The following is a 22061-nucleotide window of genomic DNA, read 5'->3' as shown; positions in this document are numbered from 1 at the left end:
AGTTCTGTTCCTGCTTGCCCCTGTGTTCCTCTTTCTGTTCCTCTTCAGCTCCTAGCAGGACACCTTGTCTTTCCCTGTGGAGCCCTGAGGAATGTGGTCTGCCTGCTGCAACAAAGGGCTCTGACTCACTTAGACTTCATCTTCTGCTTTGCCCTTCTGTTGGCCATGGATACCAGACTCTGCCTTTCCAGCCGAATTGCTTATATTTTCCCGCGTGGAAAATCATGGTTCGAGTCCGCGTTGGGATTTGTACATGTTGGATGGCTGGTGGGGGAGGATTAGGTCATGCCAGTTCACCAAACTGAACTTTAATCTTTATTCTTCATGTGAGATGTGGGTAAAATTACAGGCACAAATCAGGGAAAAAAAAAAAGGCACTTGTCCCAGTGCTTGTGGAACAAATAATAACTTCTCCGTCCTTGTCATCCTGCCACTTAGGGTGGCTTTACTGTGTGGCAGATCTTGACTTGCATCCTCTCCATTTTGGGGACCAGTCAGGTGGGTGCTTTTGTTCTCATTTTGCAGATGAGGAACTTAAAGCTCCGAAAGGTGAGGTGGCTTGCCCAAGGCCACACAGGGCCAGCCAGGTGGAGTCGTTGGGTTTTAGACCAGATCTGCCTGGCTGTGGAGCCTGTGAAACCGTTTAGTGTGCATAACCTCTGCTTTGCAGACTCCTGGGCACACGTGTGTGTGCTTCTCTCTCCTCCTCTGCTAGGGACTTAGAGGGTCCTGGTGGGACCTCTCTGTTCCCACTTGCTTCCTGCCGAGATTCTCCAGGGCCTTTGAACGTGATGGAACAGTAAATGCTGCAACTGTTGAAGGTGTTGGCTCAAGTTTCCTCCTTGCTCCCACTCCAGCTGAGAGGCTCCCAAACCAGCAGCTCTTGCCCTGGCTCCACCATGGGGACAAGAGGGCTGATTTGCAGGGAGAGGTTCCTGAAGTTTGCTGGTAAGGAGTGGAGGTCCCAGGGCTTTTGTGTCTAGTGAGAGAGAGGTGGGGCCTCTGGGACACCAAATTTGTCTGTGATTTCTAGCCCCAGCTTTAGCTGCTCCATCTTCTGGGGACATTGTGTTATTTCTGTTGACTTACCCTGGCTGTGAGTGGTAGTGATTGCTCTCATTGGCCTTTAGTATATATGCATATGAAACATCCTGGTAGACAGCTTTTCCTGGGCTATTTGTAGGGGGCCCTTGTTATAGTCATTTCTATAAATTCCAAAGTGGCTCCTTGGCCACTTTTCCCTTCCTCTCAGTTTTTTGTGGCTGGTCACTTGGTATGTGGCATGACAGCAAGGCAGCTGTGCCTCTGCTCTAGTCCCTTGTCTGGGGCCAAGGAGGACAGGATTGCTAGGTTGAATGAGCAGTCCCTGTTCCTGGGTATCTTGGCAGACTGGAAACCTGGTAGTGACTAGTGTAGAAATGCGTTAGTCTGGGAGGATCTGGCCCAGCCCTTGGTTTTGACCACTGTTTCTCTTTCACCTGACCGTGGAACTAGTGAAAGGTGCTGCTACACAGTCCTGCAGCACTTGAAGTGGTCCTTAGGGTCACTAGAGTTAAGGGAAGTGTGTATTAGTGTCCTCTGGCTGTTGTAACAAACCCCACAAGCTTCGTGGCTTGAAACAATATGTATTTGCTGTCTTATAGTTCTGGAGGTCAGAACTGAATCTGGATCCACATGGCTCTGTTACTTCTGGAGGCTCCAAGATTTGTTTTCTCTCCCTTCCCAGCCTTCGGAAGCCGTCCAGATCCTTTGCTGGTGGTCCCTTTCCTCTGTCTGCAAAGCTGCAGCCTCTTTCTGCCTGTCCCTCTGCTTTTGTTGTCACATCAACTTCTGACTCCTGTATCCCTCTTGTAAGGACCCTTGGGATTACATTAGGCTCACCCCGGGAACCTAGGGATAGTCTCCCCATCCCAAGATCCTTGACTTGATCATATCTGCACAGTCTCTTTTGTCATATAAAACAGCCATAGGATCTTTATATCCAGGGACAATTAGGGTGTGCTTATTCTTTGGGGGGGCATTGGGGAGGGGAGAAGTCTACAGTAGTATGGGTGTTGGATGCTCCAGAAGTGGTTGAGGAGACCTTTCTGAAGGAGGTTATCTGACCGAATTCGTGTAGGGAGAGATGATCTGGGACACATCCCAGCTCTGAGAATCCACATGAGAAAATGTCAGGGCTAAGAGGTGGTGGGGTTAGTGAGGCGCGGGTGGGTGGTCCTCCCACTGAGACGAGATACCCGGGCCTTTGCTTCCCTTCCAAGGCCAGGCTGAGGAAGTTTTCTGCACGTCAGTCTATAGGCCCAGACTTCCTCCCAGAATTCAGGTGGGAAGGCTCCCCTGGCAGCCACGATCCCCTTGCCTTCCCAGCAGCTGAAGTCCTGCTTCAAAGACCCGGCCACACTTGGTGGCTCCTGCTGTTCTGGGGTGGTGGGAAAAGGAATTCACGAGGGAATATAAATTCGTGAGGGGAAATGACTTTGAGCCAGCTGGCCTGGGTTTGTGGCCCAGAAACCCTGATGACACTGTTTGCACAGCCTCTGTGATAGTCACGTTGCTCACATGGAACATATCGAATACAGTCATTCCCCAGGGAGCCTTCCCTTGTCCTGCCTTAGGGTGCTTAGAGCCCCTGAGTCTCTGGGGAGGGGCGGGAGGGACCAGAGTGAGGAAGCTGCTGCGGCAAGGGACAATGACCCAGACCCTCTCAGGGATCCTCCTGTCCCACAGAAAGCCCCTGTGGCTGTGGTGAGAGGTGGTCCCCCACACCTGTGGTGGAGGGGGAGCCGCAGGAAGAGCCAGGCAAGAGCCAGGCGTGGGGCGGTGCTGGGCTGTGGGTGACAGCACAGCCGAGTGAGCTCTGCGCCCTGGCGTGAGATCTCTGCGGCCGTTCCCCTTGCTCCTGCCGTGCTTGTCTGGAGAGGCTGCAGCTCTCCTCTGTTGCTTCCTTCTGGTACCCTCTCTGTGGACGTCCTAACACAGGACTCGGGGGCCATCCTTCTGGGGAAGGTACAAGGTGGCTGGCTGGCCAGGTTTGGAGAGCCTTTGGACTGGGTAGGAGGTGCATTTGAGAGATGAAAGGAGCCCCTGGGGAGGTGTGCAGGGCTGGCCGGTGTTGGAGCAGTTGCCTCTGGGAGAGCGCCCTGCTCTTTCCCTGCCTGCCTCTGGGACAGGTGTGTCAGGCTTCCGCTGCTCGGGTGGGGGTGAGGGGCGGAAGGTGAAAGGATGACATCAGCCTCCTCCGCACCTGGAGCCAGCCTCTCTGAAGCAACCTGTTCTCTGGGGCGGCTCCAGAGTTGACCCACACAGAGGGTTGTCCGGTGAGTGCCCCCCTCCTTCTCCTGCCTTCTCCTCAGCAGCCCGCTGGCCAGGGAGGGAGGACCAGAAGGGAATGTTGCTGAGTCCTGGGGATTCCCCAGGGCCAGAAAAGGAGAGGTTCTCCGGAGGGTTCCAGGTGAGTGCCCCATAGGACCGTCTTTTCTTTCTTTGTTCCTCCCTCCCCCTTTTTTTTTGCTAGGCTCCACACTGGGCATGGAGCCCACTTGGGGCTTGAACTCAGAACCCTGAGACCAAGACCTAAGCTGAGATCAAGAGTTGGCCACTTAACCAACGGCGTCACCCAGGCACCCCGGGACCATCTTTTCTCAAGTTGGTGGTCTTTTCTCACTTTTGCCTCAGTGACCAGAGGCCTGAGGATAGAACATGAGGGATAATGATGGGTTTTGCCATTTTTTTCTGTTGGAAACATGAGTCTGGGTTAGGTTGGGGCATGGGGCTGAGGCCTCATGAGGAGGAGAAGGATGTGAGACTTGACCCCTGTCATCTGTTGTGGGAATCCAAGGGGCCTGCTGCAGCCTGCCTCTCTGCCTGGGGACATTCGGGGAAGCTACTCAGAAGGGAGGGCCTATAACCTTGGGAGGTGTGGGCAGAGGAAGGGTGCGGATTGTGTTCATAGAGAGAGAGAGAGTTTAAAAAAAAAAAAAACAAAAAAAACCCTTCCTCTCCGGGGACCCCCCCCCCCGCCATGTTTATCTGAGCTACTTCTTCTGTCCATCAAAAAGAAGGGCTTAGGGGACCATCACAGGTGTGGGACTGGAGATACCAAGTTTTCTAGAAGACTGATTCACTGATTGATGATTGGACTGACTCATGTTGAGAGATGGAAGAGGTCATGGCAGGGGGAGACTTCGGGAAACTGGAGACTGGGTGCGGTAGGAGAAGGAAGGCGTGGGCATCTGGCTTGAAGGTTTGGCCGCTCTCTGCCTGTCTCCTTTAGGCTCCCACTTCCCCAGCCAGACTGTGTCTTCTGGATGCGTCTGAAGACCTAAGTTCCAGTCATGGCTTTGAGGTGAACCTTGCAGTTTGGGGTGATACTCAGTGGAGAGGAAGGAAAGGTTGCCTCTGGCTGGGGCATGTGGCAGGTGCAGGTTCTGTCTCTCTGGGAGTCTGAACTACACACTTAGTAATGGTTGGGCTTAGGCTTTTAGGACCAGAATGCGCTCAGATTGAGTGCGATGGCTCTGCTAACAGCCCCCCACCCCCAGATTCTGCCTTGTTTGCTCTCCCTGCTTTACATGCTTGTCATCCTCCCTTTTGTGTCTTTTCATTCTTTTCCAGGAATTCTCTTGTCCTAGAGAGCCTTGTGGTCCTTGGTCTCCTGATCCCTGCAGAGCTTGTCTCATGCGGGGAATTATAGTCCGGTCCTGGTGACCTCAGTGACCTCGTGCTTTTTCCCTTTTCCATGACCTGCGATCCTTTGACCTGGAATCTGTATTTTACCATGTTGTTCCAGCAGGAGGGTAAATTGCCAGATGTAGAGTAGCAGGTCTAGAAATGGCTATAAGGAATCTTTACTTTCATTCCTTTACTGTCTCCATGGCTGTCATAGGATAAAATGAAGTATCATGTTAAAAGCCGTGATCTTTGAAGACTTAATAAGTGCCCTATGGCTTAGGCTGAGGCAAGGCCATAGCATCCAGGCCTGTGACTAATCGTTTGCCTCTGGCCCTGGCTTGTGTGAAATCCGTTAGGGAGACAGCAGGCAGGGGAGCGGGAACACTGGGGCTTGTGAGCCCCAGTACACATCCAGGCTCTACCACATGCTGCTTTTGTGGCCTCAGGTTTCTGTATCTGTAAAATGGGGTAGTGATAGTACTGAGTTCGTAGAGCTGCTAGGAGATCAAAGTGACTCGCTGTGTCATGGCAGTTAGAACCTTGCAGCACTCGGCTGGTATGCTTTGTTTCAGCTGCAGGGGGCTGCTGGCATGGAGGTGGGGGCTGCTGGGTATGGGGGGCTTGCTGCTGGCATGGCTGCTCCTTTGACGACGTGAGCTTGCTTTTCAGGGAGACGGCTGCTTCCACCAGAGATTTCTCCAAGGAGAAGAGATGCTCTTGTTTTGTTTCAGGATTCATAGGGCAATGGGGGTCCCTGAAGAGTGACCCTCAGAAGGCCCCCCTGAGAGTATAGAGGGAGTGGTGAGGGGTTTTTTAAAACTGATTTGGCCAGCTGTGAAATCCATCTGGGACTTAGCATCCCCATAGGGGCTGACTGACCCCAGGTTTGATCTGGGAAAGGTCTTAGGTCTTAAGTTTCTGCCCCATTGTTCCAGCTGCGACTGTGCGTGGGGGGGGGGGGCGGGCGGGGACGGGACAGCCCGTGGCTGGGGGGTTGGGAGGGACGACTGCAGCAGGCTTTGAAGGACTCCAGAGTCCCATGGCCCTGGGGGTTAAGGACTTGGGTGGAGTTTGGATCTTTGTCGTTCTTTGTGCCATAATGACAGAGCTTTACCCTGTGGGCTGGTGCTTTAGAAAGGCCCAGCTGGTTAATTTTAAAGGCTCTTTTGAGGAGGGAGGGAACAGCAACAGTGCTGCATTTCCCAAGGGGCTCTCATCTGAGATGCTCAGGGTTTCACCAAGATGAGCCTGTTAATTCTCCTTTGTTGTACCTGGAAGGGAGGGAGAAGGCAGGATTGGCTTTAGTGTGCCCCTTGTGTCCTTATCTGCAGCTGGAGAAGCTCCTGGAGGTCACTGTGGCCACACCCAGAGCTGGAGCGGGTCCTGCTAGCCTCTTGACTTGAGCTCAGTATAGGTGCCAGTTTGTTTGCCATCATCTCTTTGTCATATCGCTGCTACCGCCCCAGAGCTCGGGTCACTTACAGTCTAGGGCAGGGGATCTCAAACTAGTCACAGTCACGGAGTGGTCGGGGTAATCCTGCGGTGCCGTAAGAGAATGTAGAAGGGGGCGTCCAGGTTTGTTTTCTGGGGACTGGCTTCTAATCTGAAACCTAAGGATTGGGCATAAGTGACAGGGGGTGGGGGAGAGTATGGTTTGGGATAGATGAGGTGGGGGGTGTGGTGCGTGGGGACTTGGGAGTAATGTCCAGGCAGGGAGAATATTTGCAAAAGCCGGGGCCTAGGGCCCAGGGGTGCTGGCACAGCCAGGGCACTGGTTCCAGGTTTGGGCAGAGGCACAGAAAAGCAGGGGGAAATTCAAGATTCCTGGAGTGATGGCACCTAGATCGTTCTTGTAGCTCTAGCCTGTGGTCTGGCAATTTCTGAGCCCTAGAACTAGTGGTGGAAGTCTTTGGGGCAGTGCAAGTGAGGGTGATACTCTGGAACTCTGTTCCTTGTGCAAACAGCAATGAGATACACATTCTGGAAAGGGGTGGTGTGAGCTGTGGTCTTCTGGAGTTGGGGTCCAGTGTTCCTGTCCTTCCCTGAGGCTTTAGCCCCTCCTAGACTTACTGCTCTAGGGTTTTCCAGGTAGGCCTACCTGTGAACAGCCCTACCTGCCCAAGGGATTGAAGTCCACCTGATTCTGTGTTTGCCTTACCTGGGAGCAGTTTCCTGCCTCCTGTGCTACCTGACCTCACTGTGCTAAAGGGAGTTTAGAGAAACTCATCAATGGCTCAGCCCTGGGGCATTTCCTGTGTGTAGGAAGCTTGACTGAGTCAGGGCCTTACCAGGTGCTGGGGGTCTGGAGCCTTTGGATTCTCTCCTCTGCCTCCCCTGTCAGTATCTAGAAGGTTTCTGTTCGGGGTGCAGCTGCTGGTGCCCCCGGAGATGGCATAATCCTGAGGAGAATTTTACTCTCTGGCACGTGTGTCATCCTAGATCCTAGGAGCAAAGTCTTCTGCTGTCCCTGCTGGTGACCCCAGCACAGGCCCCGACAAGTGAGCCCTTGGGAAGTGCTTTTTGACAGTTGTTATCATCACTGTCTCGAAGGTTTATGGAGCCCTTGCCCCGTGCGGGGCACCACGTTGAGACCCGTCGCTTTGGCAGGTCACTGCATCCTGGGGGACATGGCCCCAGTGTAGGTTCTGAGAGGCTGACTACTTTGCCAGAGCAGCGGGGCTGGGCTTCGGGTTTCATCCGAAGGCACCCCGATGGCTGCTCTGGTGGAGATGTCCTCTCTGTTCTCCTGGGGCTTGGGTTTCTGAGGTCTTTATTGTTCTTGGATGCGGGCACCCTTTCTTCCTGGGAATGCCAGAGCTATTGGAGTCAGGAAGGGATGTAACTTGGGCATTCTTGTGCACACTTGTGGAGTCTGACGGAAGGGACTTTCTCAACATTCACAGCTGTTGTGTTTAAAACTGTGGTGAAATACACAAACATAAAATTTCCATTTTAACCATTTTTAAGTGTATGGTGGTTCGGTGGCATTACGTACATTCAGAATCATCGTTGCTCCGCTATCACTACCATCGTCCAGGACTTCTCTTATCTTGCAAAATGGAAACTCTGTACCTGTTAAATACAAACTCCCCATTCCTCCTCCCCCAGCAGCCACCGTTTCACTTTCTATTTCTGTGATGATTCTGAGATCGAATTCTTTGTCTGTTCTGCCCAGAACCTCGCTGGAGTGCCTTTGCCAGACAGCGATGCCAGGATGCCCGTCTCTGCCTCCCTCCGCCAGGATGGCAGCCAAGAGCGACCCGTGAGCCTGACCTCGAGCACGTCCTCATCGGGCTCCTCCCGGGACAGCCGTGGGGCCATGGAGGAGCCCAGTGGTTCCGGGGCGTCGGCCGAGAATGGGGCAGGCTCCCCACGTGGCCGGCATCCCCCCAACGGCAACACTAGCTCCAGCGGCTGGCTGAGCGGGAGGGGGCCGCTGTCCCCGTTCGGCGGATGGTCCCCAGCAGCCCCGGTGCACAAGCTCAGCTACCTGGGCCGCGTGGTGCGGGAGATCGTGGAGACGGAGCGGATGTACGTGCAGGACCTGCGCAGCATTGTGGAGGTGAGGCCCTTCATGTCTATGGCTGCGGTTCCGAGGCTGCCGTGGGGCTGGCCTTCTGCTCTGGGTGGCCCATTTCTCTTGGGAGGCCGCTTCCACCCCTGGAGGGAGAGTTCTCCCTGACAGCCGTGTCAGAAGAAGCTGCCTTCCCTTGGAGCAGTGGGGAGGCCTCATGTCCCTGCTCCAGGGCAGCGGGTAGGGGGTAACCTCAGACTGCTTTTGCTGCTTCGCGACTTTGGGTCCGATGAGGAGCTGGGGCTAGGACCTCCTGCAGACCCTCGGTTGGTGGGGAGGGGCAGGGACCGCTGTGCTCACAGACATGGAACCCAGGGAGGAAACTGGCCCGGATGTTGCCCATCTGTGCCCGGATCCCTGCCCTGCTGTTTCCTGGCTGTGTGGTCTCAGGCACTTGTGTGAGGCCTGAGCCTCGGGTTCCTCTGTGAGATGAAGATGCACCGGCCTTGTGGGGCCAGCACAATGTGCTTCACCCTGTGGGGCCTGGGCAGGTAGGTGCCTGGGTGGCTGCCGCTGAGGAAGCCCTCTGGTCTTGGTGAGAGAGGTGTGTTTGTTTCTACTGTAACAAATTAGCACAAGCTCGGGGCTAAAACGCAGAGGTTTCTTCTGTGTTGGTTTAGGAAGCCAGAAGTTGGAAATCAAGATGTTGGCAGGATTGGGTCCTTCTGGAAGGTCTGAGGGGAGAATGCATTCCATGCCTCTCTCCTGGCTTCTACCAGGTGGTTGCTGCCAATACTTGGATTTCCTTGGCCTGTAGATGTTCTGTCCTGACCTCTGCCTCCATCTTCCCATTGCTGCCTTCTCCGTGTCATCTGTGTCCTTTCTTCTTATAAGGACACCTGTCATAGCATTGAGGGGGCGCACCCTAAATCCAGTATTCTCTAGTCCTGAGATCCTTGACTGATTATATCTGCAGAGACCCTATTTCCAAATCAGGTGACCTTCTGAGGTTCCGAATGGATATTGATTTTGGAGGGAGAGCTGTCCAGCCCAGTATAATGGGCAGTGTCTGTGAAGTCTCAGCTGTGTCAGTGGAGGACAGAACTAGGTGTGGCTGGGGAGGACAGGACTGTGCCGGGGTGGGCTGGGTTCTGATGCCTCCCTCCACACAGGACTACCTCTTGAAGATCATCGACACACCTGGGCTGCTGAAACCGGAACAAGTTAGTGCCCTCTTTGGGAACATAGAAAACATTTATGCACTGAACAGGTATGGAATGGGCCTAACACACAGGATGTTCTGTCTGTGGGGCCCATGTGGGCCTGGAGGCCCGAGGAGGAGCCCTGGATGTCTGTAGTCTCCTGGGCTGTGACATGGGGGCCTGGAGCCTGATCGTTGGGGTGCGTGATGGTGGTCCCTCCCTGTACAGGGGGTTAGTTAGCTCCCTGTGGTAGAGGGTGTGTGGGACATGTGCCCCCTTAGGGAACTGCTGGCCTCTGGCACGTGATGATGCTCTTCCCTCTACCTTTGTGGCCCCTCTGTGTCTCGCATCTTTACCCCCACTTGCACATCTCTTCATTTCTTCCTCACCTTCCTGCTGACCCCATGGAAAGTCAGGTCTCCCTGAGGGTGATCTGACCCATTAGGAGAATGATAGGCCAGACAGAATGTGATGGGGGAGGCTGAGCGTGGCCCGGTGAGGGCCTGCTTCAGGGCACAGCGCTTCCTCGAGGCTCAGCGTGTGTTGCCTGGACCCATAGATTCCCCAGGGAAGGGACCCTGGTTGGGAGGGGCAGTGGCTGAGGGGACAGTATCAATAGACAGAAGGAACCTTACCCTGGGCCCTTTAATGGGGGCCAGAGGGGCTACCTGCTGGCCTGGCTGCAGAGTCTGGGAGGGCAGGCGCGGGGTGACTTGGGCTGGCCAGTGGTAGGTCGACGGGGAGGCATCAGGGGAACCGTGTGTTTAGGGTTTCCCCTAGTGCCCCATCTAAGTTCTAGGGGTACTGGGACTCACCCTCTTTCTCTCTCTTTTCTGCATCCTTTTGAACTGGGAGCCTTTGGCTACTTTGGGAGTCTTCCCTCTCTCTCATTCTCCCTTTAATCTCTGCTTTTGTGTGTTTGACTCCTTCTGCCTGCAGAGGAGCTGTCTCCCCTCCCGAGGTGGGTACTGGTGTCCCCTCTCTTTTTCTTGCTTGCTGAGCATGTGGGGGTCCTTTGCTCCCCACCTTTGCGGCAGTGCCTGGTACTTTGTGTGGTTGCTGGCCTGGGTGGGGCTCACTCTGAGGATGGACGCCCCGACTCTTTGGCATGACACCAGGGGCTGGCTGTGTATCTGGGCACCGGGAGGCCGGGGAGGGGCATGTGGGAAGCAGTGGAGGCGGTGTGCCGTCTGGGGTCTGATGAGCACTCTCCTGTCCTCCAGCCAGCTACTCCGAGACCTGGACAGCTGCAACAGTGACCCTGTGGCTGTGGCCAGCTGCTTTGTGGAAAGGGTGAGAGGGGCTGCTGGGTCCTTGCCTCTTGTCCTGCCTTGCTGGGGGCTCCGAGACACAACAGTGCCCAGCTTAAGAGGGTGTGTGAGTCCTGGAGGCCTCTGTCCAGGGGAAGTGCAAGGTGCCCTGCCTCAAATGGGAAGGGCATTCTGGCCTAGAGCCAGCGGCTGCTAGATGAATGAGGTGGCCCAGACAGATGGGTCCCAGGATGGGTCTGCAGGTGTTCAGGGAATGGGGGCAGAGTGTGTTCACGGAGGTGGGGAGGGGGTCAGGGCCATGTCTTTGCTATACCCAGGTTTAGAGTCAAATGGGAGGCTCCCAGAAATCACCATCTTTGGTCTCCTCTTAGAGTCAAGAGTTTGATATCTACACGCAGTATTGCAACAACTATCCCAAGTGAGTAATTGGGGTGGAGGGGAGGCGGAGTTATTCTGTGGGCCTGGAGCACCCCACATCCCCATGCAGGCCTTCCCAGGTGGTGACAGCCTCTTCCCCTGCACTCCCAGCTCAGTGGCCGCCCTGACCGAGTGCATGCGGGACAAGCAGCAGGCCAAGTTCTTCCGGGAGCGGCAGGAGCTCCTCCAGCACTCTCTGCCCCTGGGCTCCTACTTGCTGAAGCCCGTGCAGCGCATCCTCAAGTACCACCTGCTGCTGCAGGTAGCCCCGCCGGTCTTCACGCTGTGGGGGTGGGTGGGGGGTCCGTGGGGTCGGGGGGATGCAGGCCTGAGCCTGGGCTGCCTATGTGCCTGTCTTCCGTGCAGGAAATCGCCAAACATTTTGATGAAGAAGAGGATGGCTTCGAGGTGGTGGAGGACGCCATCGACACCATGACCTGCGTGGCTTGGTACATCAATGACATGAAGAGAAGGCACGAGCACGCAGTCCGGCTCCAGGTGCTCTGGGGCTGGTCGCCAGAGGGACTGGCAGGCTGGGGGATGCCGAGGGTGGGCTTCCTGGCTTGGTGGGAAGCGGGGGGCGCCTGTGGCTGTGTGTGCCCAGTGGCTGTGTCTGTAGGAGTTTCTGGGGCTCCATGTTGCCCCCGGAGGGTCATGAGCAGCCTGACTCTGGGGGTCGGGGCTTCTCTGCTGTAGGAGATCCAGTCGCTGCTCATCAACTGGAAGGGGCCAGACCTGACCATCTACGGGGAGCTCGTCCTGGAGGGCACGTTCCGCGTGCACCGCGTGCGCAACGAGAGGACCTTCTTCCTCTTCGACAAAGCGCTGCTCATCACCAAGAAGCGCGGCGATCACTTTGTCTACAAGGGTCATATCCCGGTAACCAGGCTGCTCTCACGGCCTCTGTCCCTTGGCCCTCTTATCCTTTAGCCCCCTTGTAGTGGGCTAGGCTCCATTCTTTACTTTTTTAAAAAGAAGATTTTATTTTTAAGTAATCTCTCCTCCCAATATGAGGTTCAGACTTATACCCCTGGGATCAAGAGTCTCGGGCTTTAATGTCCGAGTCTTTGTCAGACGCCCGCAGGCTCTGTTTCTTGACCCCCGCCTGGGCCCTGGGTTGGGTGGATGCAGCCTAGTCCTTCTGAGATTACTCTCCCTACCTGCCTGGGTGGTCTCAAGGGGCTGGGACCCCAGGTCAGCCCCCGCCACTTCCTGTGCTTGACTGTGCTCTCCCTCTGCCCCAGTGCTCTTCCCTGATGCTGATCGAAAGCACCAGAGACTCCCTGTGCTTCACTGTCACCCACTACAAGCACAGCAAGCAGCAATACAACATCCAGGTGAGGGCCGGGCCAGGGGGGCTCGGGCTGGGGACACACCTGCCACCGCGGCTCACGTAGATGTGTGGGGACTCCTGGTCTCCCTCTGTAAGGTGGCCTTTGGGCATCTCTTGGGTTTTTGTGGAAGAGTCCAGGTAACCTCAAGGTCCCAGCACAGGCCGTCTTTCTGCCTCGGCACCTCCGACGGAAGCCTGGCCCATGGCAGATGGCTTCAGGCTTGTGGTCGTAACCCTGGCTCCCTCTCCCTTGGGTCTTTTCAGGCCAAAACAGCAGAGGAGAAACGGAGCTGGACTCACCACATCAAGAGGCTCATCCTGGAGAACCACCACACCACAATCCCGCAGAAGGTGAGTTCCCGGTGCCCCACCTACCCCTTGATGGGGTGCAGGGAGAGTCAGCCAGCTCCAGGGTTCCACTAGTGCCTCATCCCTGGAGGATGTTGGCTTCACTGGACTCCGGGGGTCAGTGCAGGGGGCACCGTGGGCTTCGGCACAGCCCTGGGGGGTGTCCCAGTGCAGCAAGAGCAAGTCGGTGGGCCAAGAGAGGCATGAATGTAGAACGTAGTAACTGGGTGTGTTTCCTTTCCTTCTAGGCCAAGGAAGCCATCTTGGAAATGGATTCCTACTGTAAGTGTACCCTTTCTGCCTGCTTTCTCCCTACTTGGGCATATCTCTAGATCCGTGGGAAGCTCTGCCTGAGACTTTGTTCCAGGGAGCAGGGAGAATGGGGAAGCTCTTTCTGTCAAGGGCTAGGGGTCTACTGTAAGACCAGGGGCGTAGTCTTGGCTGGCCGGTGGGACTCCCACTGCCTACCATTTCTGAATGGAAGATGGAAGAGGAGGGAGCTCTGGATCTTCTGGCCCCTGGAGCTGGGGCAGGCAGCAAAGGTGTGGTCAGGTGTGGTCAGAGTCCAAGCCCAGGCTGATTGTCCGTCTTGTGTGCAGATCCCAGTCGGTACCGCTGCAGCCCAGAGCGCCTGAAGAAGGCCTGGTCTTCCCAGGACGAGGTGTCCACCCACGCGCGACAGGGGCGCCGACAGTCTGGTAAGGGAAGGGCGCTATGGGCAGAGTGGCTTCCTCACAGGACTCTTGACCAGGAGGGGGACTGTCTGCAGCAGCATTTGGGGCTGGTGCTCTCCTCCATGGACATCTTGGGAAAGGGCAGGAGGAAGGATCGCCCAGCCCATGTGGCACGTCCTGTCCCGGTGCTTGTGCTACCCTCCAGCAGGCACTTTTTTCCAGGCCCTTCTTGCCCACCAGGGCTGGGCAGCCCACCTTTTCCAGGGCCCTGGGAATGCTTGTTCACTCAGGCCTCCGTGCTCTTTCTTAGCTTTCCTGGGACCAAAACTTGGCTCCTTTGTCACTCAGGATCCTGGGACTCAGCCAGGAGCGACGCTCAGATGTCATGGGGATCCCCAGCCCAGTTCTGGAGCAGAGCAAATGCAGGACGTGGGGAAAAATGAGTTAGACGTCAAGTGGCACCAAATCCAGACAGGAAATATTTACTTTGGGTCTCAGGGAAAAGTTCCATTTTCCTCTGCTGGGTTTTCTTCCATGACTGGGCTTGCTACTGTGTACTTGGATTTATTGGAATGAATTGTCTGTTGAAGAGGAGAAAACCTTGCTTTTATTCTTAGCTCTGGGGGTGATAAGGCTGTGTGTTTTCTGTGTCTGTTTGTACTCTGCTCTTCAGTCCAAGGCCCAGGACAGACTTAGCTTCCGCTGGGCACCTGGTGAACACAGATGAGGTGAGAGTTGGAATGAGAAGTGTCTCAGAGGCCCCTGGAGAGAAGATCCGAGAATGACTGGTGCACTGTCCTGGTGTGGATCTCCAGGGTGCATTGGGCTTTGGCTGTGACCCATGAGTCCCCTGAGCAACCTTGGGGATTGTGTCATATTCTGGAAGATAGAGCCAAGTGGTCTCTGGAAAGCTTTTGTAATTTTTGTTTTGTTTGGTATTACCCCCAGTGGATCTTGAACCCTAGGCAGATTTGTGACGGTCACAAACATTTTATCACACCGTGTGTGAAAAGCCCCTGACTGGGGGTGTTACTTTATAGGTTTCTGGCCCTCTTCATTTTCCTTTCTTCTGAGATGTTCTTCCTGTCTTTCTAGCATTCCCCTCTACCTTGTCATGTGGCTTTGCATTGGAAGCTTCTGGTACATGGAGGAGCTGCTGGTGGTGGTAGGAACTGCGGTGCCGCCTGTCATGACATCAGCGTCCACACCGTGGCTGTCATGGCGCGCAGGCAGTGAGTTGTTTCAGAGCTCAGTCTCTGCTGAACTGAGATTTTAGCCTGTGAATGAGTCAGGTTCTGCCTGCTTGTTTTCGTACTTTAGTCTTAACCATTGTGAAACAAATGTCTCTCTAAAGCATGCTTCATCCTCTGCAGCTTCTTAAGGTAGAGGATGCCAACCACTGTGGAACTTTTCCTTTTCTGGCACCAGTGTGACAGCATCCGTGGGGCATGTGCGCTGTTTGGAGCAGGGGGTCGCCATGGTGGCCGCACACTCGAGGTGTGGTATCCCCCTTACCCAGCAGGTGTCCCCCCCCCACTTACCTGGAAGCTGTCCCCTCTTACCCGGAAGCTATTTTCTTACCCAGAAGCTATCCCCCCTTACCTGGCAGCATTGGTTCTTGTCTGTCACAGTGTCCTTGCCTGGAGCGGCTCTTCTCCCTGCTTGTTTGAAAGCAGTCGATTGAACTTGTGAGAAGTGTGGGTAAGGACCGGCCAGCAAGGGGTGCCTCACTGGCTCAGTCAGAGGAACATGCAACTCTTGATCTTGGGGTCATGAGTTCAAACACCGTGTTGGGTTTAGAGATTATTTATATTTATTTATTTATTTATTTCATAGACAGCGATCACAAGTAGAGAGGAGGGCACAGAGAGAGGAGGAAGCAGGCTCTCTGCTGAGCAGAGAGCCTGACGAGGGGCTCGATCCCAGGATCCTGAGACCATGACCTGAGCCGAAGGCAGAGGCTTCAACCTACTAAGCCACCCAGGTGCCCCGTGATTATTTTTTTATTTTATTTTTTTAAAAGATTTTATTTATTTATTTGACAGAGCGATCACAAGTAGGCAGAGAGGCAGGCAGAGAGAGAGAGGAGGAAGCAGGCTCCCTGCTGAGCAGAGAGGCTCGATCCCAGTCCTGGGATCATAACCTGAGCTGAAGGCAGAGGCTTTAGCCCACCGAGCCACCCAGGCACCCCCCGCCATGATTATTTTTAAAAAGAAAGTTAAAAAAAAAAAAAGGCCAGTAAGTTGCTGAGAGGGAAACGGGGCCCCTTGTAAGCCCTGCAGTGAGAGCTTGGAGTCCCTTGCTCTGCCTCTGGGCCTCCTCTTCCCAGAGAGCTGAGAGTGGTATGCTCTAGATAATTAAGGTGCTGCTGTCACTGCTTGTCACTTTTTTTTTTAAGGATTTTATTTATTTGACAGAGGGAGAGACAGAGAGGAAGTACAAGCAGGGAAAGCAGGAGAGGGAGAAGCAGTCTTTCCGTGGAGCAGGGAACCTGATGTGGGGTTCGATCCCAGGATGCTAGGATGACCTGAGCCAAAGGCAGACAGATGCTTAATGACTGAACCACCCAGGTGCCCTAGCTACTTGTCACTTGTTATGTAGTCTTGATTACAGGTTTTAAGATGGACGAGTAGGGCATTTTGTGTTTCTCACTTTAAAAGCTCTCGGATTTGCAGCATACTTAGGTTGTGCAGATGGTGTGCATGGATACACACGTTTCAGTAGAAGAAACTTGTGCAATGCGCTCCCCTGTAAGATTTTCCTTGGTCTCCGAGTGTACCGTGGGCTTCCCAGTTAACACCAGCTGGGCAAGAACCTTGTGGGGTAAGGTCACGGCTCTGTGGAGAGGTCCCTGGACACATGTCCTCTCCTACCGACCTCTCTCAGGTCTGTTTCCAAAAAGTCTGGGATACAAATTGGTGACACCATCAGCCTAATGGGTGTGTTTTGTATTTTGTTCCCAGAGCCTGGTCAGCCCTCGTTCCTCCGGGCCACACTCCCCAGCAGGCAGCGAGGCTTCGTCGAGCCAGGCCTTAATGGCCGTAGGAAGTCGGGTGCGACCTCTGCTTTCTAGCCAGGCTGCTGCAAGGGGGCTTGGCCTTGGGTGTAGCTGTTGTGCTCATGAGCTTGTTGCAGGGAAGGTGGGGCTTGAGGTAGAGCTCAGATCTCCAAGGATGTGGCGAGTCGGTCTGAAGGAGGCAGCTTGGGACTGCAGCTCTAGAAGCTGGGGCCCTGGGTGAGATGCACTAATGCAAGGATTGTGGGCGGGGCTGTTCCTGCGGGGGGGTGGGGGGTAGCAGTCATGGAGCAGGTCTCTGGTGCTGGATGGATGTGGCCCGGGCCCTGCCTCCCTGTGGGGGTAGGTAGGAGGGAGGGGGTGCCCAGGCTGGAGTGGACTTTGAGCTGCTGGTGGCGGTGCGGTTGTGAGCATGGGACCAGGGCCAGACACAGTTGTTTCCAGGCCTGCACTGACTGTCCATTCACTTTCCTTCTCAGAACCAACCAGACACCTGCTCAGGCAACTCAGTGAGAAAGGTGAGTGTGCGCGTGGCCAGCCATTCCTGCCAGGCTCTAGGGTCGGGGCAGGGAGGTGACACAGGTAACCTTCTGGGTATTGAGGACAGTTTGGAAGGGTCCCTGCCTCTCTTCCTCCCTGGAGGTGGGCCTCAGGGAGGGGCTGAGCTCACCTTCCTGCATACTTCTAGTACTCTGTCCTTGGGTGACAGTCCTTGATGGACACAGACCTGTGCTGCTTTTCCCCCAGGGCCTTTGCTCTGGCAGTCATTCCTTTGAAAGCCCAGGAGACCAGGTGTGGGTTCTGGGTATAGGATCCCCAGGGTAGCCTTCCTTGGGGGGCTCCTTGTCTCTCTAAAGAGGCTCTTTCTCCTGCTTACCGATCTCTTCTCCCTGCCCCCTTGCCTGTGTGCTGGGACCTGGCCGTGGCAGGTGCAGCCAGAGCAGCAGGAATGAAGGTAAGGCCCCTGGGTGAAGAGAACTGGCCAGCCAGAGGGGATGGGACTGCCAGGTCAGCGCCCTGGCCCCTTCAGCTGCATCTTCGTGCAGTGGATAGATACCTGTCAGGCCACTACTGTGTGCTGGACTCTGTCACAAGAGTCCCAGAGATGAATAAGCCATGGCCCTTGCCCTGGGATCCTTCTCTCCCCTTTCCCTGGAATGGGACCCTGGTGTTGGCCACCCTGGATCTTCCACATTTTCTTTCTCTGGGTAGGCAGGCCTCTCTGGGTCTTGGAAGTGTCTGACCCAGCTTTCCCAGGTCCCAGAGTCCCACCTTGAGGACTCCCACCCCTGTCCTCCCTCTGCTCTGGTGGAGACCAGGGATTGGGTGTTTAGGTGTGGCTTTCCCCATGTAAAGCCTCCACACCCCCAGCCGCTGGCAGGAGGAGGGGGCTTGCATGGAGGCCAGTCACGAGGGGGGTCTTCCGCTCTGAACAGCATGCAGGCAGTGCCGGTGCTCTCCTGGACTTTGGGCGGCCTCCTCGTGCTCAGGGTGTGCAGCCGGAGGCTGAAGGGGCTGCCCGGGAGCAGGAGGAGGAGGAGGAGGAGGAGGAAGAGGAGGTGGTGGTGGAGGAGGAGGAGGAGGAGGAGGAGGAGCGGGCCTTTCAGGTGTCTCTGGAGGACCTGGCAGGGCATGAAGGCAGCGAGAAGGGGGCCAGGCTGGAGCCCCCAGGCTCGGAGGAGGAGGAGGAGGAGAGTCTGGCAGTGGCGGAGCAGGTAGCCGACTTTGCCAGCTCGCTGCTGGCCGCCCTCCACTGCTGGCACTATCGGGCCAACGCTTTACTTTTCTCCCGGGGCGCTATGGTGAGGTGTCTCTTTGATCTCCCCTCCTCCTTGCATGTTCCCTGGCCAGTGCATGCCCATCCGGGAGTTCTCTCCCCTGCCCTCCCACCCCCTCTGTCCTGTTCCCTCACTCCTGCCATTAGCACCTAACCCCTCGCCCGCTGTCACGCCCTGGTGAGCCCTTGGCATGTGCTATTCTGGTTCTGGGCGTGAGCTAGTGTCCTGCCCAGTGAGCATGACTAACGGGGTGGGGGCGGCGGAGAAGGGGAGAAGCCAGCGGGTTGGGCTTTTTGGAGGCTGCACACCCGGTGGGGAGTTCTGGATCCCCCAGACCTGGTGGTTCAGGCTCAGGTCTCAGGCTGGCTCCCAGTATGGCCCAGACCCCTTGGGGCTCAGAAGGTTTGCTCTTGTGGGGCTGCAGAAGGGTTGAGCTCCCGGTTGTCCCAGGAGCTGACAATGGCCCTCTCTTTGCCTCAGGAGAAGGGGCGCAGGGAGTCCGAAGGCCCCCAGAGCTGTAGAAGATCCAGCGGCCGGTCTCCAACAAGTGCTGAGAAGTGCATGAGCTTCGAGTCCACTTCTCCCCGGCCAGAGGTGAGCGGCCGGCGGGCAGGAGGGCCCGTGCAGGAGAGCCCAGAGCGCAGGTCTGTGGGTGGGGCTTGCTGGCCCCAGACTCGCTTTTTGGGCCCATGGGGACAGGGATCCCCCCACAGTCTCGGCCCCTTTAGGAAGCCGGTCTGGCCTCTGGGCCTGTGGTGAGGTGAGCAGGTGGCCTTCCTGTGAATTAGAAAAAGAAGACCCTTTTTGACAAGATGCAGTCGTTTGTCAAGGGCCCTGTTAGCAGAAGTAATAAGATCTTAGGTCCCTTCACCCAGGCCTCCTCGTATAGGGCGTATGACTCTGTTCCTGCCAGCTGGACAGACAGTGGACTCACGCCCGAGCCCCCCGACTATGGGTACTGACATCTACTGGCCACGTCCTCCATGTCCGATGTTTTATTTCTTCTCTTTTCCTCAACAGCTCAGGTAGAAAGAGGCTCAGAGAAGTTGAGTGACGTGCCTGGTGTTGGGCAGCTTCTGAGGGGCAGAGCTGAGCTCAAACCCGTCTGTGATTTAGAAGCCCACATTCTACTTCCTGCCACATGCTGTGTGTGGATGGAACCCATACCTTTGTTTTCTCAAACTTACAAGAAAAAGGGTAGGAGGCCTTGACCTCAGACAGGCCTACCAACCCCGGCAGGTCGGAGGAACCTGACATTGGATTGGAGTCTGGGGTGGTGGTGTCCTATGATAATAGGAAGCAAGCAGCACGTATAACTAAGTTTTCTAGTGGCCATGTTAACAGATTATTTAATTATTAAATGTTAACTATAATTTCAACATGTAAGCAATGGAAGAAGCTATTAAGGACATTTTATATTGTGTATGGTGTTTTTGTGGTCTGGTGTGTGTTTTACCCTTACAGCTGTTCTCAGTTTGGACTAGCCACATTTCAGATGCTCAGAAGCCATTTGTGGCCAGCAGCTGCTGTGTTGGGAAGTGCAGGCCTTGCCCATGGGTCCTGCTTTGCAGACTCTGGACTAGAACAGTTGGGATTGGGTCTGGTTCCTCTGAATGTGGAGTGTCTGCCCTTCTTCCTCAAGGCCCCTCTGGGAAGCCACCTGTACTGGCTGGTTTCACGGTGCAGATTCTTCAAGGTGGTCAGGAGGAGGTTCTTACATGTGCTTCTTCCTTCCTTCCTTCCCTGTCTGCTGGGCATTGGCCGCTTTGTGGCTGGGGCCAGAGGCTGGCTGGGAGGAGCCAAGTCCCTGTCTTCACCCACTCTGACGGGACTCTAATGTGTGGTCCTGTTGCCCTCTGGACCCTCATCCACACAGGACGTCCTGGCCCCTCTGGGTCTGAACCCAGAATAGCCTCTGTGTGCCTCTAGGGCTTTAGGAAGCTGCCTCTCCAGCAGGCATACCCTCTGCCGTGTGCTGCCACTTTGTCCCTATAGCTCCCAGGCAGGCTGTCCCTGAGAGGTGCTACCACTCTACCCCATCTGTGTTCCCAGAATTTTCCTTGCCTTATTTTTTTTTTAAACAACCCAAGGCCGGTAGCTGAATGATGGCTGAGGGACCTCCGCACGTTCCTCTCCCTAAGGCCGTGTCTCTCCCACTCTCGAGTTGTGTTCATTCTCATTGCCTTTGGTCCTAAACTGCATGCCCTCTCACTGGGCTTTGAGCAGGTCATGCTGTCCCTTTCTCTGGGTCTCATGAGGGAGGGTTTTGACTCATAGGAGCTCTGTTGTCCCAGGTTGAACCAGACCCTGAGCCTGAGCTGGAGCAGGAAGTATTTGTCGCCATGGAAGTTCCCAGCATTGAGGAGGTGCCCTCAGACACGGAGTCTCCAGAAGTCCTGGAAACACAGCTTGGTGCCCACCAGGAGCTGCTGGGGCTGGAACCCCCGGGTGACATGGTGGGCTTCGTGGTGGCTGAGAGCACTGAGGACCTTAAGGCTCTGAGCAGTGAGGAGGAGGAGGACATGGGACCCACACCGGACACCGAGAGCCTCCTGCCGCCCTCTGTGCTGGACCAGGCCAGCGTCATTGCCGAGCGCTTCGCCAGCAGCTTCTCTCGGCGGAGCAGCCTGGCATTGGAGGACGGCAAGGCCAGCGGCTTCGGGAGCCCAAGGCTGGCGAGCCGCAGCAGCAGTGTGCTCAGCCTCGAGGGCAGCGACAAGGGCCCGGCCCGGCCCGGCAGCACCACGGATGCCCTCAGCTTGCAGCCGCCCCCTGAGGTGGACAGCACTGTGGGAGTGGCCACGGACAGTGGCCTTTCGGTCAATGGGTTGGAGCCCCCGAGCCCAGGCTGCCCAGCAGAGCCCGACAGGCCTTCCTGCAAGAGGAAGGCGTCGACCCTCTCCACCCGAGACCGGCTGTTGCTGGACAAAATCAAGAGCTACTATGAAAGTGCAGAGCACCGTGATGCAGGCTTTAGCGTCCGGCGCCGGGAGAGTCTCTCCTACATCCCCAAGGGGCTGGTGAGAAACTCTGTTTCCAGATTCAACAGCCTTCCCAGGCCAGACCCAGAGCCCATGGCTCTGCCAGGGCATAAGAGGCAGGCGGGCTCCCAGCCGCCTTCATGGGCTCTGTGCGACCTCCCAGGAGCTGGCCAGGCTAGTGCTGGGGAGTCAGCTCCTATCACAGATGCTGAGTTCCGGCCGTCTTCGGAAATCGTAAAGATCTGGGAGGGAATGGAGTCTTCCAGGGAGAGCTCTCTGCAGGGGCCTGGCCAAGGCCAGGCCAATGGTTTTGACCTGCACGAGCCCCTCTTTATCCTGGAGGAGCACGAGCTGGGGGCCATCACTGAGGAGTCGGCCACTGCCTCCCCTGAGAGCGCCTCCCCCACGGAGCAGCCCAGCGCAGCCCACCTGGCCCGGGAGCTGAAGGAGCTGGTGAAGGAGCTGAGCAGCAGCGTCCAGGGGGAGCTGGTGACTCCGCTGCACCCCCGCATCGTACAGCTCTCCCACGTGATGGATGGCCCCATGAGCGAGCGAGTCAAGAACAAGGTCTACCAGCTGGCCCGCCAGTACAGCCTCCGCATCAAGAGCAAGTCTGTGACAGCCAGGCCTCCTCTCCAGTGGGGAAAGGCAGCTCCCACCATTCCTTGCCTGCAGGAGGAGGCCGGAGCACCCTCAGGCAGCAGAGGTACAACCACGCGGGTGGGGAGTGGGTCCTTCCTGCAAGTCTGGGGTGGAAGAGCCTTTTAGGAGTAGGTTGGCTCCTGGGGGAAGGTGGCCCCATAGAACCATGACCAAAGAGGGGGCTGGTCTCCACACACAAGTTGTGTGACCCCGG

At 56.0% G+C, this 22061-nt stretch overlaps 1 protein-coding gene across 10 annotated transcripts in view; it reads left to right on the top strand.

Moving 5' to 3' along the window:
• The window catches only part of PLEKHG3 (pleckstrin homology and RhoGEF domain containing G3), a 41394-nt gene that overhangs the window by 17376 nt on the left and 1957 nt on the right, over positions 1-22061 (top strand). The window contains exons 1-18 of one of the 10 annotated variants that reach the window (XM_082734141.1): positions 3431-3451; positions 7847-8233; positions 9358-9455; positions 10611-10680; positions 11030-11076; positions 11187-11337; positions 11442-11573; positions 11772-11954; positions 12320-12412; positions 12673-12759; positions 13005-13038; positions 13356-13454; positions 16394-16483; positions 16926-16964; positions 17376-17401; positions 17883-18161; positions 18705-18818; positions 20519-21911. In XM_082734141.1, the coding sequence (XP_082590267.1) occupies positions 7886-8233; positions 9358-9455; positions 10611-10680; positions 11030-11076; positions 11187-11337; positions 11442-11573; positions 11772-11954; positions 12320-12412; positions 12673-12759; positions 13005-13038; positions 13356-13454; positions 16394-16483; positions 16926-16964; positions 17376-17401; positions 17883-18161; positions 18705-18818; positions 20519-21911 (3283 nt within the window). In that variant the 5' untranslated portion in view covers positions 3431-3451; positions 7847-7885. Of the gene's footprint in view, positions 1-3353; positions 3452-7846; positions 8234-9357; positions 9456-10610; positions 10681-11029; positions 11077-11186; positions 11338-11441; positions 11574-11771; positions 11955-12319; positions 12413-12672; positions 12760-13004; positions 13039-13355; positions 13455-16393; positions 16484-16925; positions 16965-17375; positions 17402-17882; positions 18249-18704; positions 18819-20518; positions 21912-22061 lie in introns of those variants that run through there. The other 9 variants (XM_082734139.1, XM_082734143.1, XM_082734142.1 and 6 more) reach the window with 9 other exon arrangements.

The sequence above is a fragment of the Mustela nivalis genome (assembly GCF_964662115.1).
Source record: "Mustela nivalis genome assembly, chromosome: 6".
In the NCBI taxonomy this organism is placed as follows: domain Eukaryota; kingdom Metazoa; phylum Chordata; class Mammalia; order Carnivora; family Mustelidae; genus Mustela; species Mustela nivalis.
Note: the sequence above shows the minus strand (reverse complement) of the source record. Positions and strands in the feature narration are given on the sequence as shown.